Source organism: Leucoraja erinacea, chromosome 28 (genome assembly GCF_028641065.1).
Source record: "Leucoraja erinacea ecotype New England chromosome 28, Leri_hhj_1, whole genome shotgun sequence".
In the NCBI taxonomy this organism is placed as follows: domain Eukaryota; kingdom Metazoa; phylum Chordata; class Chondrichthyes; order Rajiformes; family Rajidae; genus Leucoraja; species Leucoraja erinaceus.
In genome coordinates this window covers 9,191,243-9,211,466 of record NC_073404.1, presented here as the reverse complement: position 1 = coordinate 9,211,466, position 20,224 = coordinate 9,191,243, and the positions used below count along the sequence as shown (strand labels likewise).

General features: G+C 45.6%; 1 protein-coding gene across 3 annotated transcripts in view; it reads right to left on the bottom strand.

Moving 5' to 3' along the window:
* Positions 1-20,224, bottom strand: part of dph1 (diphthamide biosynthesis 1) — a 650,424-nt gene that overhangs the window by 153,495 nt on the left and 476,705 nt on the right. For all 3 annotated transcript variants that reach the window (XM_055657653.1, XM_055657652.1, XM_055657651.1), the window contains exon 8: positions 10,486-10,642. In XM_055657653.1, coding sequence (XP_055513628.1) covers positions 10,486-10,642 — 157 coding nt within the window. The remainder of the gene's footprint in view (positions 1-10,485; positions 10,643-20,224) is intronic.

Below are 20,224 nucleotides of genomic sequence, written 5' to 3'. Positions count from 1 at the left end.
TACACTTGGGAGCAACATCACAAAGTTTCATCGGTGGACAATTTTCCTTGTGAATATTCCATCTCCTTTTGAAGGATTTAAAATAACTGGGTAGAGAATCCATGGCGGTGGTCTGTGGCCAGGAGTGGGCTTAGCAACCTTTACACATGCATTTGTTGCAAAGGGTGCAGAGAACAGCCAGCATGAGTTATGAAAGAAGGAATTGCAGATGCTGGTTTATACTGAAGATAGACACAAAATGCTGGAGTAACTCAGTGGGTCAGGCAGCATCTCTGGAGTGAAAAAAATAGGTGAAGTTTCAGGATTTCCGACCCGAAACGACACCTATTATTTTTCTCCACAGATGCTGACGGTTGAGACTCCAGCACTTTGTGTCTATCTTCAGCAGAGTTGTGAGCTGTGATGAGAGAAGCAAACCTCTCAAGTGCCTCAAGTGTTAGCGCTTACTGTAGCTTTTTCTTTACACATGACAGCATTGCCATTTAATGTGGCCCCGTGGGGTGATAGTCCTTGTTTGAGGGGTGGCCCCGCCAGACTCAGCCTCTCAATGACCAGTGGTGGACGGTACCTGGACCCTGTGGTCCTCTCTGAGGGAGTGATGGCAGCTGTGAATCAGAGGAGAGCAGGTCAGATCTCGCTTACAAAGTGGATGCTGGCACTTCACAGTGAGGATGCCAGCTTTCAGGCAGACCAGTACATACCAAAGATCGTATGGTTCTGCTGAAAGAGGTGGAGGGTGGATCCCTCTGGTGTAACGGCCAACCAAGATAATAAGAACAACAGCAAGGGGTGGCACGGTGGTCAGCGGTAGAGTTGCCACCTTACAGCGTCAGAGACCCGGGTTAATCCTGACTATGGGCGCTGTCTGTACGGATTTGTACGTTCTCCCCATGACCGCGTGGGTTTTCTCTGGGTGCTCCGGTTTCCTCCCACACTCCGAAGACGTACAGGTTTGTACGTTAATTGGCTTCTGAAGAGATTGTAAATTGTCCCTAGTGTGTAGGATAGTGCTAGTGTACGGGGATCGCTGGTCGGCGCGGACTCGGTGGGCCGACGAGCCTGTTTCCGTGCTGTTTCTCTAAAACTAAACTAAACTAAAGGATGAAGGCACAAGGAAATAGAGAATGCTGGAATCTCAAACAAAACGCAAAGTACTCAAGGAACTCAGCGGGTCAGGCAGCGTCTGAGGCGGGAAAGGACAGGCGACATTTTGGGTCAGGCTGAAGAAGGGTGGTGACCCAAAATATCGCCTGTCCGTTACCTCCATGACCCGCTGAGTTACTTCAACTCTTTGTGTTTTACTCAAGAACAAAGGATGACCTGTGCATTACACATTTCTCTTTGTGAAACGGCCTATATCACATCAGTGGCATCACTTCAAAGCAACTTCATTGGCTGTAAAACACTTTGGGCCTCCGAAAGCCAGCCACAAGTCTTTCCTACTGAACTGATGTGAGCTCGCCCATTAAGATGGCTGCTTCTTATTAATGTGTTTACAATTCATCAAGCATATCTCCGGGACTCACTCGGTCTTTGTCAAATATTCGAAGCAGCAGCAATTAATAGCAGAGGGAAGACGTCCTTGCATTATGGACAGGACGTGTTGGGGGGGGGGGGGGGGGGGAGAGAGAGAGAAAGAGGGGAGAAAGAGGGAGAGAGGGAGGAGAGAGAGAGAAAGAGGGAGAGAGGGAGAGAGAGAGAGATAGACAGAGAGACAGTGAGAAAACCCCATTCGAATAATTCACCAGAAAAAGCCCTTTGTCTGCCTTGTCCTCTGTATCAAGAGAGAGTGAGTGAGAGTGAGAGGAGAGAGAGAGAGGAAGTGAGAGAAAGAGAGAGAGGGAGAGAGTGAGAGGGAGAGAGAGACGGAGAGAGATAGAGATGGAGAGAGATGGAGAGAGAGGAGAGAGAGAGAGAGAGAGAGAGAGAGAGAGAGAGAGAGAGAGAGAGAGAGAGAGAGAGAGAGAGAGAGAGAGAGAGAGAGAGAGAGAGAGAGAGAGAGAGAGAGAGAGAGAGCAAATGGGAAACTTTGAAGAGGTCACTTCAATGCAGCCTTGCTTCATAAATAATAAGGGAAAAATTAATTGCAGAATTATCAAAGCGACAACGTGGAATGAAAGCCATCTCTCTATTGAGCTCTTTTAATGAGCGATGAGCTGACTGATTTCCACCCTCCCCGCTTTCCCCCTCAATGTGAGTTTTTGAATAGAAGTATTTAGGCTGCTGCTAATTGTTTGGCTGCTTCGAGCTCCTGGGTGAGTGGCTAAATGAAGCTTGGAATAAATGGGCGTGCAGACTCACACAGACTAGTCATTAAGTCTAGTCAGGCAGAATGCAGCCAGAATTTAAAAAAAAAAGACATATCAATTCCATTAAAGATTCACAAGCTTATATCCGAGCTAATGAATGGGTTTTAAAATGTATCCCTTGGGGAGGGAGGGAAAATCGCATTTCATAACAGAAATCAGAGATTAGAAAAATGATTATTTCCATTTCATAAACAGCTATTGTGCCGCGACTGTATTGTGCAGTTTCTCATATTATACGTACAAAATGTGTAGAATTGCAATACATCTTGGATGTGGAGCATAATTTAGAACTTACATTCCCTGTAGGGTTTGTGATAAAGGTTATCCGATTTTTCAAATTATACATCCTGTTGGTGACAGATGCAATGACTTTTCCCAAAGGGTCTTATAAAGAAATGATATTGTGTAGAAGGATGCCATTCAGCCCACTGTGCCGATGCTGGCCCTTTGAAAGAGCTTGCTCATTCATTCCGATCTCAAACCTTTCTCCTTGGTCGGTTGTTGGATGAATATGATAATGATGAGCCAGAGTAGGAGAGGGCGATTGATTGTTGCATTGGATGGTGCCAGAACAACAAGCTTGTTCCCAACATCAGTAAAACCAAGCAACTGATTGTTGATTGTAGAAGAGGGAGGCTGAGTATTCACAACCTCGCTCCATTGACGGGTCGATGGTAGAGAGAGTCAACAACTTCACGTTCCTGGGTGAACCTATCTCTGAAGACGTGTCCTGGACCCAGCACATTGATGCGACCAAAAAAAAGGCCATCAATGCCTCTACTTCGATTGAGGAGGTTTGGTATGTCGATGAATAGTCTGCAGAACTGCTAAAAAACCTCACCTTTACGGTTGTATCATAGCTTGGTTTGATAACTCGAATGCCCAGGAACAAAGGAGATTATAAAAAGAGGTGGACACTGCCCAGTACTCATGGATGCTGATCACCCCACCATTGAAGGGATCTACAGGAGTCACTGCCTGAAAAATGACAGCCAGTATCATCAAGGACTCACACCACCCTGGCCATGCTCTCATTTTACTCCTGCCATCGGGCTCTGCATTCGCTGTAAGACAGCAACTCTACCGCTGCAACCACTGTGACCGCCCTTTAATCTTTTAGTTATTGAACTTTTTTTTAATGTTTCTTTATCATATTACCTGTTGGGTTTACAAACGGTTGTGGTGCTGGATGCAAGAATGTTGTTCTGTTTCTGTACAAATGACAATCAAACACTCTTGTCGATACTACGATGGAGTGGTGTGCCAATGGCAATGAGACGGACATTGAGTTGCTGCGTTCTCCCGTTAGCAATGTGTTATGACAGTGAAAGACTGATAATCCGTTCCTGATTATTCAGATATCCCATTTGTTTGGCGTTTACTTCACCTGCTTCTACCTTTCTGCATCTCCATTAAACTGACCAGGGTCCCGTTCCTGCAGTCCTTTTAAACTCAATGGGACACCATTTACCAAAATCCTTTTAAACTCTCCATGGCCCTGTTTCCACATCGCCTTTAAACCCACCTATTTACTGTACTGCTGTATAACATCTACACAGAAGTGAATTAAAGGGGCTGTCCCACTTTGCGGACCTAATTGGAGAATTTAGAAGAGTTTGCCCTTGCTGTCTCCTCGCGGCTGCTGGTCTTCATTTCCGATTTACGGACAGTTTGGGTTATGAACAGAGTCATACCGATTTGGGCTGGAGAGTCATACAGTAGAAAAACAGGCCCATCTCGTCCATGCCGACCAATATACATCTATGCTCGTCTCATTAGTCACACTCTAGTTCTCTGGAACGCAATCCTGTTATAACCTGGGGACTGCCTGCACATGGAATGATCCCGTCTGCTGCCCGTGTATATCCTGACCACCAAACTTGCATACGCACATGCACACACACACACACACACGCACATGCATTAGCACGCATACACAGATACACACAGGCATGAGCATGTACATACGCACACACAGATCCATGTTCGCGCATGCACACTCACACTCGTGCACATATGCATGCACGGACACATGCATGCACGCACACATACACACTCACACACCAGAGCAGGCGTGCGGTGCTGAATAGCCGTTTCCTATTTCTGCTGTGCTTTAATTTGTTTTCAGTGACTGACGGGCTGATGACAAGAGGTCACACGTTCACAGTAAATAGTAAAAGAACTGGAGGCTCCAAAAGGAAGGATATTTTCTCAGAACAAATGGTTTAGATGGAGCAGGATTTGAAAGGGAATTGGACGAGTGCATGCAGGAAGTGAAAGCTGCAATGGCACCAACTGGACTGCTCTTCAATAGATCCAGACACACTCATTGGGTCAACTGGTTCTGTGCTGTACTATTTCCTGAAGTTTTTAACCGCACCAAGAAGAAGTTGCATGGTAAAGGGCCTGTCCCACTGTACGAGGTATTTCAAGAGTTCTCCCGAGTTTCCCCTGATTCGAACTCGGAGAATTACGGTAACAGCCGCTCGTAGGTACTCGGGGCTCTCGTGGACATTTTTCAACATGTTGAAAAAAGTTCACGAGCTTACCGCGTTTCCCGAGAACCTGCCGTTAGCGTTACAAGCCGCTAAGAGACATCCCGAGCTCCGATGTACCCGCTACGTACATTCTACATGCTTACCACGAGTTCGATTTTTTAAAAACTCGGGAGATCTCTTGGGTAAACCCGTATAGTGGGACAGGCCCTTAAGAGATTTGCCCGTGAACAGTCTGTGGCCAGTAGCGCTGTGTTTCCAAAAAGGTGAGGGGCCTTGCTCGGACCTGGGCTCCTGCCATCGGTTGAATTTGGAAGCGTTGCTATTAGCCAGGACCTAGTGGCGGTTTATTCAACGGTTGATTTCTGCCAGTGTAAAGGCAGGCGCCGGTAAGCCACGAGGTAGTACTGATGAGAGTGGTTCACCGACGGGCTGCATCGCGATCAGTGCCATGGACTGAAGCAGAGAGAGAGGTGCGCTTCTGTATGACGGGCTCCGCACATACCGAGATAAGTATTGTTTTTGTTCTCTCTCTTGCCAAGAAATTTGAGTTGTGACAACGGACGGGTGAGTCTTTTTCTGTTCTCCCAGTCAGTTCCTTGAATCTGTTCCCTTGCAACAAGTTGCAACTATATACCCACTGTTAATATAATTGAGTGACCACAGGTACTCCCATTTCTATGTCCTGAGCAACAAGCTCACAGGACCATGGTTAATATTTCTCCCTTCCATGGCTACAAAACACAGATGAGCTAATCATTCTTCTCATTTGCTCGTCCCTTGATCATCGTCAATACTCACCTTATGATTCCATGAAATGTCTCAGACAGTTTGACTTTGTTAAAAGGGCTAAGTTAAATCAAGCTGCTGCCTGGGCATTTTGTGGGCTTTGGCTGCGAACAAGGGAATAGCTTGGAGACAGACAGCACGTAAAGAGGCCCTTTGGCCCTACCTGTCCATGCCGACCAACATGCCTAGTCCCATTTGTCCACATTTGGGAGGTTGAGAGCTTTAGGTTCCAGCCTTAAACATTACCAAATATCAGTCGTGAACCAACCACATTGAAGATACAGCTATGAAGGCACACCAACCCCTCCACTTCCTCAAGACGCAAAGGAAATTCTGCATATCTCCAATGAGCTTTTACCAATTTGCGCCGACCTTCGATTAACCATACACAAGCACTATCCTAGCGATGATTTACGTCAGGACCCTATTTCAGACTGATTGTAGGAGGGAGGGGATGGTGGAAAGAAAGTTGGAAGAGAGGAGGGGCAGGACAGAGCATGGCGACTCAGGTGTATAGTTTAGAGTTTAGAGACACAGTGTGGACACAGGCCCTTTGGCCCATCCAGTGCGTGTTGATCAGTAAAAAACGCATACTAGCACTATCCTACACACTAGGGACAATTTAGAACTTACAGATGCCAATTAACCTACAAACCTGTACGTCTTTGGAATGTGGGAGGAAACCAGTGTCCGGAGAAAACCCACGTGGTCACAGGGAGAACGTACAAACTCCGTACAGGCAGTAGCCATAGTCTGTATTGAACCCGGGACTCTGGCGCTGTAAGGCAGCAACTCTACCGCTGCGCCACTGTGTCGCTCAAAGTGAGGAGGGTTATTTGATAGGCTGATGGTTGGACAAAGGCCAGATATTAAAAGACACAAGGTGTGAGACAAAAGGATTGGCGAGTTTCAAATTGTGAAGCTAGAGGAAGGAATGTAGGTGGAAGGAGAGGGGGCGAGTGTGAGTCCAGGTAGGGCCCAGGGGAGGTAAGGGGAAGAATGGGATAGGTTATATGGGGGGAGAAGGGAAAATGGGTAGAGGGGTGAGGGGTTATGTAGTTATCTGACATTGGAGAATAAATTGTTCATACCTTTGGGTTAGAAGCTACCCAAGCAGAATATAAGAATGTGCTGCTGTGGTATTGAGCGAGGGGATTTGAGTTGTGGAACATGTGGCCATTTTTGGATGAGCAAGTTCACAAGGAGGGCCAATGTGCTCGATGGATGTTGGGAAAATGAATCTTGTGGTCATAAACACACCGCTGCTCTGTTGAAGCAGGCAGCAGAACAAACATTGTATCTTTAGACCGACTGGGTCTCTTGAAAGCATGCAGATACGACAGATGCTGCAGATGGTTTAGTATCTCTCCTGGTGTTTCACCCTGAAGGCAACACCTGGTGGGCTTTCTGTATTGGCAACAGTACAAAGGTAAACCGACGGAGGAGAGATCTCCTTGGTGCTGACTGACCTTTCTCTGAGATCAATCCCACTCTAACACAGAGCGAAAATCCGAGGCCTGAGAGCAGAGCCGCTCCTTGAAAGATGAGGCACATAGCGGGGCTATTAATAAACCCCTTTGCTCCAGTTGGCCAGGTCTTGTGCAGAACAGACGGATCCCAATGTATATATTCTACATACATTTGATTGTATGGAGAATTTGGCATCTGCCTTGAAACTGGCGTGCTGGCAGCTGCCTGTCTCTGCCAAGACTCAAACTGACAGCCAGAGTGTGTGAATCAGGAATAGGATCCCAGCTATTTGGATGCACTCCAAAAATAAAACATCGGTGCCCCGCATCATCTGACGATGGGATACAAGGGTAGATCAGTCAGGAAAGTGACCCTTACCTGTGTATCCCTGCACAGTGTGTTTGTCATCTGACTGTGGCTGCTGGAAGGGGGTGGGTATGAGTCAATGGAAGACCCTTGTAGATCCAGGCCTAAGGGCGGCACGCTGGAGCAGAGGTAGAGTTGCTGCCTTACAGCACCAGAGACCCGGGTTCCATCCTGACTATGGGTGCTGTCTGTATGGAGTTTGTATGTTCTCCCCATGACCTGTGTGGGTTTTCCTGGGTGCTCCGGTTTCCTCCCACACGCCAAAGATGTACAGGTTTGCAGGCTAATTGGCTTGGTGAAAGTGTGAATTGTGTCTAGTGCATGTGGGATAGTGTTAGTGTGCGGGGATCGCTGCTCGGCATGGACTCGGTGGCCCGAAGTGCAACTGTTTCCGCACTGTATCTCTAAACTAAAACGAAACAAATTCAAGACATGTGGTCAGGACAGAAGATTCACAAGCGACGGTGAATGCTGAAATCTTGAACAAAAAATAAATAAGGTGCTGGAGGAACTCAGAGGGTTGGGGAGTATCTGGAGAGGGAGATGGACAGATGATGTTTTTGGATTGGAACCCTTCTTCAGACTGATGGAGACCATGGGAGATAGCTGGCAGAAGGAGTGAAGGGGTGGTGCATGTGATAGGTGGATCCTGGTGAGGAGGGCGGGTTGGCAGGTGAGGTCGGTGGTGGAGAGAAGGATGTAACGAGAAACCAAAGCTGGAGGCGATCAGCGGAGAAGACAAATGGGTCTGATGGTGGAATCTGGTAAGAAAGTAAAGTGTGGAATGAAAGGTAGAACCAGTTGGAGGAATGGTTGATGGATGGGAATGTGGGAGGGGAAGAAAAATAGGAAACCTGGGAGTGCGGTAGGGATACAGTACGTGGTTGGAGGATGGGAAATATACTGGGCAGTGGAGGAGGAGCTGAAAGTTAGGTGTGTGGGGGGATGGTAGCAGGGTAAGTGGGTGGATGAGAATGGGTGGTGGGGTTAATTGAAATTGAAATATTAAATTACATTAAATTACATTGGAGAATTTGTTTAAATTCATGTGAATTCAAGTTCAGCAGAGTGGCGCAGCTGGTCAACCTGCTGCCTCACAGCGGCAGAGACCCGATTCGATCCTGACCTCATCTGCTGTCTGTGTGGAGTTTGCAAGTTCTCCCTCAAGTCTCCTCCCACATCCCAAAGACGTGCGGGTTTGTAGGTTAATTGCCCCTAGTGTGTAGAGAGGGGATGAGGAAGTGGGATAACATTGAACTAGTGTGAACGAGTGATCAATGGTTGATATGGACTTTGTGGGCCTGTTTCCATGTTGCATCTCTAAACTGAAGTAAAACTAAAACTACAATGTAACGTTCATGCCATTGGGTTGCAGGCTACCCAAAGGAAGATGTGGTGCTGTGACCTCACTCTGGCAGCGGAGGAGGCCAAGGGCACGTTGCTGTGGGATTGGGAAGGGGAACTGAAGCAGCCTGCAACCCGGAACTGATGGACAGAGCATCTGAGACCTTTAGAGATGAAGGAACATACAAATCTGTCTTGATGTGCTTTAAATGCAGCCTGAACACTTCGACACGCTGAAGCAATTATAGATTCTGGTCAGGAACATATTGAATTGCTATTGAGGAAATCGCCTTCTTTCTAATTTTTAATCACTTCTCTGTGAAACGTGAACAATTCTTCTTTACAATTTCTAACTTGCCATTTAATGTTAAGGGAAGAGCGTTTGAAATCTGCTCTGCATCGATGATTGTCGCTGCCTCCAGAAATATGTTGCACAGGTGAGCTGTCAGCATCGATCCTCAGGTCTCGGGGTGGTGGCTGAGGTGGCTGTGTTGTTCTCTGTACCAGGTCAAAGCTCTGTGGCCGACATGCTGGATGACCATGTGACCATTCCTCAGATTGTCGGAACAGCAGGCCAATCAGCCCTTCAAGCCTGTACAACACTCAATTAGACCATGGCTGATGATCAGTATCCGCGTACGTTCTCCCTTTCATCTCTTCCTCCAGCGAGAAGCGACCAAACCCAGGTGTCATTTATTACTGAGCTTCCATCTGCTGCTTGTTATGGGGGAGAGTTCCTCAGTTTCACTCCCCTTTGTGTGTAGAAGAGTTTCAGACCTTCATTCTTGAATGGCTGACTTTGATGGTCCAGTTCCCTTGGCTTAAGATTCTCTCAGTAACAGGAAATGTTTCTGACTTTTTGATTATTAATTAATAGATTCATAGAGTCTTACAGTGTGGAAACAGGCCCTTCGGCCCAACTTGCCCACATTGGTCAACATGCCGCATCTACACTAGTCACACCTGCCTGCGTTTGGCCTATATCCCTCCAAACCTGTCCTATCCATGTACACGTCTCAATGTTTCTTAAAACCATGGACTGTTTGCCCTCCTCCCATCAGGGAGGCGGTACAGGAGCCTCAGGTCTCGTACCAGTAGGATGAGGAACAGCTTCTACAATAATACCATCACATTGCTGAACTCGGAGTCCCGCCGATAGACCTCTCCAGTCTCTCCGTCCACATTGTTCGATTATTGTTTGATTATTCTGTATTTTTATTTTTATTTCTATATTGCACTATACTACGGACTGACGCTAAACTGCATTTCGTTGTACCCATACTCGTATTTGTGCAATGACATTAAAGTTGAATTGAATTGGAAAAAAAAAAAAAAAAAAAAAAAAAAAAGTTATGATAGTACCTGCTTCAACTACCTCTTCCAGCAGTTTGTTCCATCCACCCACCACCCTTTGTGTGAAAAGGTTATCCCTCTGGTTCCTATTAAATCTTTCTCTCTCGCCTTAAATCAATGTCCTGTTTTTCTCCCAAAATTTTCTTTCAAAATCCTGAAAAATCCTCCAAGCAAATCATCCCCTCAACCTTCCATATGTAACGTCTGGTAAACAACCTCTCACAACTGAACATTGACACTCTGTTGTCAAACTCAACCACACCTTCTCCGTTCTGGTAACTTTGGAAAGAACTGAAGATGGCAGCTGGTTAAGCCGATGTCCTAATCCCACCAGGGTGTAACACATTAACTTGTCGTACCTCCATGATCTTCGGGGAGCCTTGCCGTCCAAGAGTTCCAAGGATCAGTCCCCACGTCTTTGCCTTCGCTGCCGTCGCAATGGCTTCCTTTCTGATTGCCTGCATCTGCTCGTGATCGTAGTACTCGCGGGAGAACACTTTGCTGTAGGGGTCGTACCTGCAAGGTCACAGTGTGTGAGAGGGGTCACAGGGACACTCAGTATCAATCATATACAGTATTACGTATTACACTACTAGACGACCATAATTACAAATTATTTTTTAAAAAGGCAGCACAGTGGGGCAGCAGTAGAGTTGCTGCCTTACAGCGCCAGAGACCCGGGTTCAATCCCAACTACGGGTGCTGTCTGTACGGAGTTTGTACGTTCTCCCTGTGACCGTGTGGGTTTTCCCCGAGATTTTTGGTTTCCTCCCACATTCCAAAGACCTACAGGTTTGTGGGTTAATTGGCTCGGTATGAATGTAAATGGTCCCCAGTGTGTGTGGGATAGTGTTAATGTGCGGGGTTCGCAGGTCAGCGCGGACTTGGCGGGCCGAAAGGCCGTTTCCATGCTGTATCTCTAAACTAAACTAAAAAAAAGTAGACAAACAGAAACGCTATGCATATCAGCGGCATCTTTCACAACACAGAGGAATCCCAAAACATTTCTTGTTTTACCTGGGGGAAATAAGTCTATCGTAAGTATGCCTTGTACATATGCACACACCCATACATAGGCACTAAACACAGATACACCATGCAGTGTGCACAGTTCACCATGCAGAGAACCAATATACACTCCACACAGTCTTTCCTCTCCCTCTCTCCCTCTCTCCCTCTCTCCCTCTCTCCCTCTCTCCCCCTCTCCCTGACACACACACAAAAAGGAAGCAGAGAAATGCCTCAACATTAATTCCCAGCAGATTACTTTCAGTTGTCAGTGATGTTAAGTGCAGATAATATCCAGTGGCAATTCACTTGCTATTATCTCAGGCAGCTACTTGCATAGATTAGAGGGAATTTTATTTTTAACGTTACAAATCCAGAAGGAAATTAACAACCCGGCTCCTCCCCCCCCCAGCTGAGCTTGGAGTCAATTCCCAACTAACTCTTGACCTGCGAACATCCCCATGGGAAAGTTAAAGCGCAGGGATATCATTACACAGGGGAATGTGTGTGAATGTTGCAAAAGAGGTGCATTAACTCCCCACACCCAGTCAATGTGCTGAAAAAATTCCACCCTCCGCCAAATCAACACCTGCATCAACACTAGTGCGGCACGGTGGCGCAGCGGTAGAGTTGCTGCCTTACGGCGCCAGAGACCCGGGTTCGATCTCGGCTATAGGTGCATTCTTTACGGAGTTTGTACGTTCTCCCTGTGACCGCGTGGGTTTTCTCTGAGATCTTCGGTTTCCTCCCACACTCCAAAGACGTACAGGTTTGTAGGTTAATTGGCTTGGTGCATGTATAAAATGTCCCTAGTGTGTGTAGGAGAGTTTTAGTGTGAGCATATTGCTGGTCGGTGCAGACTCGGTGGGCTGAAGGGCCTGTTTCCGTGCTGTATGTCTAAACTAAACTAAAACTAAAATCTGAGATCGCAACGTTTAAGAAACATTTAGACAGCTACATGGATAGTACGGGTTTAGAGGGATATGGGCCAAAAGGCAGGTGGGACTAGTGTAGACGGGAGATATTGACCGCTATGGGCAGGTTGGGCCAAAGGGCCTGTTTACACGCTGTATGAATCGATGACCCTATCCACACTCCCAGAGAAGAAACCACTGAGATTGTAGCACCAGGTTTAACGCTGAAGCTACCAAATGCACATCTGACTCCGTCTCCCTCCCTCCCTCCCTCAGTTTTGTGGGGAAGATGAGCTTGCGACCATCATGGATCTATTCAAATTGAAAGAGTGAGCTGACATTCACCCACTGAAGCAGTGTGAGTCCAGGCAACAACACTTCAATATGAACTGCACCTGCTAATACAACTTGTTTAGTTTAGTTTAGTGTATTTTTGTCAGGTGTACTGGGGTCCAGTGAAAAGATTTTTATTGCGTGCTATCCAATCAGCAAAAAGACTACATGATTCCAATCAGGCTGTCCAGTGTACAGCTACAGGTTAAATGATGTAATGTTTTGTGCAAGATAAAAGATCTAGATTAAAGATAGTTTAAAGGTCTTCAATGAGCAAGATGGGAGGTCAGGACTGCTCTCTAGTTGGTATGTGGTTTATTGTTGCCTGCAATGAGATACAGTGTGTGCTACCCAGGTAAATTATACCATACATCTATCTGTACAATCAAACCATTCATTCTCCCCATAACCGCATGGGTTTTCTCCGGGTGCTTCAGTTTCCTCCCACGCTCCAAAGATATACAGGTTTGTAGGCCAATTGTCTTCTGTAAATTGTGCCTTGTGTGTAGGATAGTGCTAGAGTACAGTTGATTGTTGGTCGGTGCGGCTTGGTGGGCCAAGGGCCTGTTTCCACGTGGTATCTCTAAAGTCTAAAGTACATCCTTAGCATGCGAGAGGTCTGTTCAAGTGTCCGATTGTAGCAGGAAAGAAGCTGCTATTGAATCTGGTGGTAAGTGCTCTCTTTTGTCCATTCAGCCTGATGGGAGAGGGATAATGAGGGACTGGCCGGCTCCTTGGTCCTTGATAAATGGTCCTTGACTATATTTTTTCCTTTCCTGAGGCAGCATGGTGTAGTTGCTTGGGGGAGATGGGAGGCTGTTTTGTGTGTTCCACAACTACATCCATAACTCTGCAATTACTTGCATTCTTGGGCAGCAAAATTGCCACACCAAGTTGTGATGCATCCTGATAGGAAGTTTTCTACCATGCATCTGTCATAAGGTCTGACACTGAGCTAGATGATGAGATATCAGGAGAGGTGAGATAATTTCTTAAAGGAAGAGGGGGGGGGGGGGGGGGGGGACAGGTTTAGGAAAGGAATCTCACATCTTAATATCTTGGGGTGTTCTACCAATAGTGGAGGAACTTGAACACGAAGACTTAAAAGGGCCATTTGTTTAGGGATATTTTTTGAGTAATTCCTTTCAGGAATAGGAATAAACAGGAACAAATAAAGTACGGATGATCTGTCGAGTTTCTAATGAGAAAGGGCTTTAACTGAGATCAAGAGATTAGACGTGCACAAATTTACTTTGTGTTTATGTCAAGCACCAGTTAGGGAAATGGATTATATTTGGAATAATAGGAGAAGATACCAATTTAAATAAAGACCAAAATGTTTTTTTTAATTATGGGTTAATAATTGTTAATAATTGGAAAGAAATTGATACTTAAATTTTGGAAAAATACAACCATACCAACTGTTAAAATGTGGATTAGGAATATGATGGACATAGCACGCCTTGAAGAAATGAGACTCCGACTAATAGATAAATATGACCAATTCTTAAGGAGTTGGTCTCCTTTCATCGACTTTTTGGAATCATGTGATGCAGCGGTACCGTAAAGATTGCTGATTTCAGTTCATGACGCGGATAGATCTACATCTCCGAATACAGATTTGAAAAATTCTCTTTTAAGGGGCCTCTTCTTCTATTTCTACTTTCCACTTTTTCTTTTTTTTTCTTTTTTATATACACACTTCACGTTTTTCTATTCTCTACCATCTATTTTTCCACTTTTTCTTCTTTCTATTGTTTTCTTTTTCTTGTCTTGCTTACTTCCTTCTCATAACATAAAACTAGAGGTTGTACATAGAATGGATTACGGTATGACATAGTTGGCACCTAAAATTAGGTTCCACTGTATTGTTTTGTACTGTATTAACTTCTAATAAAATAAACAAAAAAAAAAAAAAACAAAAAAAAAAACCAGTTGGGGAAAAGTATCATGAAGCACCGTGCTCTGTATTTTGAATTATTGCACAGAGACTAGTTTTGCTGATTCCTATAAACCAACGTTAGACAGTGTCTGGTGGGGTTGTCAAGATGGGCGGCAAGGTGGCGCAGCGGTAGAGTTGCTGCCCTATAGTGTCAGACACCCGGGTTCCATCCCGATCTCGGGTGCTGTCTATGTGGAGTTTGCACATTCTCCCTTTCACCGTGGGGGTTTCCATCGGGCGCTGCTGTTTCCTCCCACATTCCAAAGATGTGCAGGTTTTATAGGTTAATTGGTTTCTATTAATGTCTCCCTGGTGTGTAGGATAGAACTGGTGTATGAGTAATCGTGGCTGGTGGGGACTCTTCTAAATATATTGATAAATCCCTTAGGATTCTCCTTTGCCTTATCTGTCAAGGATATCTCTTGTCCTCTTTTTGCCCTCTTGATTTTCATCCTAAGTGGACTCCCACATTCCTTGCACTCCTATAGAAGCTTTAGCAAAGTGAAAAATCAATGCTGCTTTTAAAAATATTATGCTAAGTGGCGGAAGCAGTACAACGTTTACACTTGTCAAGACTGCCCTACCTCATTAAACAGGAAGTACCACTTCAGTAATAGGCTCTATGCATTAAAACCAGTGGGGCATTCAGAGCGAGGCATATCCCTCCAGAGGATATATATCCTGTCTTTCTATTCCATGCTTGCAATTTTGATTGCTCTAAAAGCAATTAATGGACTGTCAATAGTACACAGTCCCTTGTCCAATCGCAGTCTCCCTCTCTCTTCACAGAGCACGGTGCTTAAGGGCTTGTCCCACTTGGTCGTCATTTACACGTCATTTCCGCGACCTGGTAGCGTGTGGGTAGCACGGGACGGACGCATGGAGCAGCGTAGAGGAGTGTGAAGCTGCGTGCGGTATCGCGCGCCACCGGCCTGTCACGTAAATGACGGCCAAGTGGGACAGGGTGACGTTTCGGGTCGAGACCCTTCTTCAGGCTGAAACATCATCCATTCCTTCTCTCCAGAGATGCTGCCGGTCCCGCTGAGTTACTCCTGCATTTTGTGCCTATCTATAATTTAAACCAGTATCTGCAGTTCCTTCCCACAGATTAATTTGGTCAGCAGCTTGCTACTTTTCATTCACCTCTTTTTTTGAATAGGGGCATTGCATCTGCAGTTTTCCCAATTGCTAGCACCACTCAAGAAACTGGAACATTTTAGAAAATCACCATAAATATCATAAACTGGGTATTCAGGTGATGTCACGCACTCCAGACGGCTGTGCGGACACATGATGACGTGGCCCTTTACTATTTTCTCATATGTTCTCCACTTCCTGCTCTTTCCTTGTTTATTTCTCACTGTCTACCTCATTCTTCAATCTGCATTTAGAGCCCTAGTCATAGTCACACAGCATGGAACAAGACCCTTCAGCCCGACTTGCCCATGCCAAGCAACAGGCCCCATCTACACTAGTTCTACTTGCCTGCGTGTGGCCCTTAACCCTCTAAACATATCCTATCCTTGTACTTGCCCTAATGTCTCTTAAATATTATAATAGTACCTTTTGTTTTCAGTCTCTCCTCCCACACATTCTCTCTCCTCTGCCAACTTTTCTCCTGTTACAACATAGAGCGTGGAACAGAACAGCACAGGAACAACCCCCTGGTCTGCATTAAGAACTTTATCCTAACCTTGTGTAACCAGCAGGAATAGTCTCTCCTTTGAGAACCTACCAAGCGGGATGAGGTGCTCCTGCAGAGTGAGTTTCGGGAGTAAGGAAGATGGCATTACCTTTAGGGTCATAATCTGAAGATTACTCCCAATGACATGTGCTAGTGAGGGGAGTGATAAGGGGACAGGATAGATAAACATATGATTAAAGTGTTGGATTGCTTCTGGGATAGGTGGGATCTATACAACATGGATGGGCTGCAGCTAAACTGGGCAATATCCTTGTAGGGAGGTTTGCTCAACTACTCGAGAAGGTTTAATTTAATTTGACAAGGTTGGGAAACTGCTATCAAATCCAAGTGACAGCCAAGATAACACACCAACACCTCTACCCGCTCAGGAGACTAAGGAAATTTGACTCTACCCTCTCAGATGCATCATAGAAAGACGTGGGGAAGGCAAAGCTTGGTTTTGAGCTCTCTGAAGACCGCAAATTCTAGAGTTCTGAATGTAGCTCATCCATCACACAGACCAAGCAAAATGCTGGAGAAAGCTCAGTGAAGCAGCCCTATGGAGCCATTGAACTCCCCACCATTCCACTCCATCTTGGAAAAGCAACCAACATCACCTTGGCCACGCTTTCATTTCGCTCCGACCATCAGGCAGAAGATACAGGAGTCTGAAAACCGACCACCAAGTTCAAGAATAGCTTCATCCCAACAACATACACAACACTAAGTTAGACACAAAAAGCTGGAGTAACTCAGCGGGACAGGCAGCATCTCTGGAGAGAAAGAATGGGTGACGTTTCGGGTCGAGACTCTTCTTCAGACTCTTCTTCTCGACTCAGAACATCACTCATTCCTTCTCTCCAGGTTTGGGTGCCTGGTTCCATGCTGACTCATTAATCTAAACTAAATAGATATGTAAACTAATCAGAGAAAGGTGGAAAGGCAAGAAAGTCATGGCAGTGGAGAATTTTGAACTTTCCCAATATTGATTGGGATTGCCTTAGTGGGGGATGCATAGATGGAGTGGAATTTGAGCAGTACGTTGAAGCAAGACTTTTCAGACAATATTTAGATTGCTCTTCTAGAGACGGGCAGTACTTGACCTTAACTTGGGAAATGAAATTGTGCAGGTGGTGGAAGTGTCAGTGAACATAATTCTGTAAAGCTTCAAAGTAGTTAAGGAACGGGAGAAGTTGGTCCTTAAGTTAAGCTCTTAAATTGGGGATGGGTTCAATAGCATCTGAGATAACCTGGCAAAAATAGACAGAGCAGATGCTTTTGGGGAAAGCAACAAAAGAGAGTCTTTTAAAAGCGAGTTAGTATCACTTAGATAAAAAGTAGTTCAGGGCCAGCATGATACAATAAGGGTGAAAGGCAAAGTTGGCAAGATTAGGGAACTTTGGATGATAATATTATTGAAGGTTTGATCAGGGAAAAAATGGGCGGTTCTGCCTTACAGCGCCAGAGACTCGGGTTCGATCCTGGCTATGGGTGCTTGTCTGTATAGAGTTGTACTTTCTCCCCGTGACCTGCGTGGGTTTTCTCCGAAATATTCGGTTTCCTCCCACATTCCAATGATGTACAAATTTGTAGGTTAATCGGCATGGTGTAAATGTAAAATTCTCCCTGTTGTGTGTAGGGTAGTGTTAATGTGCGGGGATCACTGGTCAATGCGTATCGGTGGGTGAAGGGCCTGTTTCCACGCTGTATCTCTAAACTAAATTAAATGTGCGACTGGAATCTGGGGATGCTCTTGAAGAATATAGAGTATGTAGTTATGGCAAAATAAATGATGAGGGCAAAAAACGGAAAAGAGGTATCCTAGACACAAAATCACAAGACATTATATGAGTATTTCTGGAGGAAGAGGGTAGCCAGGATCCTCTTAAGAACCAGAGCGGTGGACTATGTGTACAGCCAGGTCCTGTGGTCAAGGTCGTGAATGAATACTACTTATCTATATTCACCAAGGAGATGGAGATGATAGATAGTGAGTTCAGGGAGGGGTATGTAGACATTTTGAAACAGGAAGTAGGTGTTAAATAGCATGTAGAAACAACAAACTGCAGAAGCTGGTTTATACCAAAGATAGACACAAAGTGCCGGAGTAACTCAACGGATCAGGCAGCATCTCTGGAGAAAAAGGATGGATGATGTTTTAGGTCGGGGCTTTTTCACGTTCAAGTTCAAGTGAGTTTATTGTCATGTGTCCCTGATAGGACAATGGAATTCTTTCTTTACTTCAGCACACAGACTCCTTCTTCATTCTGAAGAAGCGTCCTGACCTGAAACGTCACCCATCCTTTTCCTCCAGAGATGCTGCCAGACCCGCTGAATGACTCCATCACTTTGTGTCTATCTTTTGTGTTAAATATCACGCTACGCGTTAGGGTTGGCAAATCCTCAGGGCCGGCTGAGATATATCCCAAGTTTCTGTGGGAAGCGTCGCAGGAGATGGCCAGGGCACTGATGGAGATCTCTGCATCTTTGTTAGCCATGGGTGAGGTGTTATAAGACTGGATGATAGCTTATGTTGCTTGTCTATTTAAGAAAGGCAGAAGGAATAAGCCAGATAATTACTGACTGCTCAGCATTTGCTTGGTGGTAGGAAAACTATGAGAGAATTTTTTTTTGCACAGAGAGCGACTGATATAGAAACATAGAAAATAGGTGCAGGAGGATGCCATTCGGCACTTCAGCCACCACCGCCATTCATTGTGATCATATCTAGAACTTGCTGCCAGAAGAAGGGTTTCGACCAGAAACGTTGCCTATTTCCTTCGCTCCATAGATGCTGCCTCACCCGCTGAGTTTCTCCAGCATTTTTGTCTACCTGAAGTTTAGTTTTACTTTAATTTTGAGATGCGGCGAGGAAACGGGTCCTTCGGCCCACGGAGTCTACACCGGCCAACGATCCCTGCACATTAACACTACCCTACACACTCTAGGGACAATTTTTTACATTTACACCAAGCCAATTAACCTACAAACCTGTACGCCTCTGGAGTGTGGGAGCTCTCGGAGGAAACCCACGCAGGTCACGGGGAGAACGTACAAACTCTGTACAGACTGTGGTCATGACCCGGGTCTCTGGCACTGTAAGGCAGTAGCCCCACCTCTGCACCACCGTGCCACCCCTGGAGTCATAAACAATCACTCCAATTAAAAAACATTTTGACAGACACTTAGACAGGTGAGATAGAGAGGAATATGGAGCAAAAGCAGGCAAATGGATTACGTCGTCGCAAGGAACTGCAGATGTTGGATTACCAAAAAAGAAGGGTCCCGACCTGAAACGTCACCTATCTACGTCCTCCAGAGCCACTGGGTTACTTTAGCACTTTGTGTCTTTTTCAGGCAAATGGATTATTGTAACAAAAATGTTGGTATGGGCTGCAAGGCATGAATCTGTGCTGTACTATGCTCTGATTATATGACTCTATAACCCTCTGCAATACTGTATAAAAAGACACTAAAAACGAGCACACGTTAACCTTATTGTAATTCAATGTACCCAAAATGCAAATCTGTTATTATATGACTAGCTTCTATTCTTGGAGTCATCCAGGTGAAGCCACAGTTTACTCCGCGTGGCTCTGAGATACAGTCCACTGTTTTCTAATGGAATACTCTAAATTCGTCACCGTACTCAAACTGAAATTGAAAGTAGCTGTGAGGCAAAGATCAAGAATTCCTCTTGCAGTACTATTTAAGATCATACCGCAATGCCAATGAATTGATAGATTTCCTTTAAGAATGCATGGCCTTGTGCAGTCTCTTGAGATCCAACCACTACTTGCTTCCATTCCAGTTATGTGGTTCCAGTGTGGGATCTGGAGATTCTGCCACAGTTGGGGTAGGAGGTGTTTGATGGAGCGAGTGGTTGGGATGTTGTGAGCTCCATCTGCGGTTTGCACTTGGCCTCCTTGTGCTCCATTTGCGGAGGCTCTCAGTGCCCAGCGCCTTCCCCGGATGCTCCCTCACCATTTTGAACCATCGCTGGGCCTGGGATTCCCAGGAATCGGTGAGAATGTTACACTTCATCAAACAGACTTTGAGAACGTCTTTGAAATGTTTTCTCTGTCCTCCTGGAGTTCTCTAACTTAGAGAGCTGGGATCAATCCTAGAATTGACAGTCTGATTATGTTTAACCGCAGCCAGTTGAGAATGTCACATCCTTCATGCTGGGGGATATTTGCCCTGCAGAGGATGCTGAC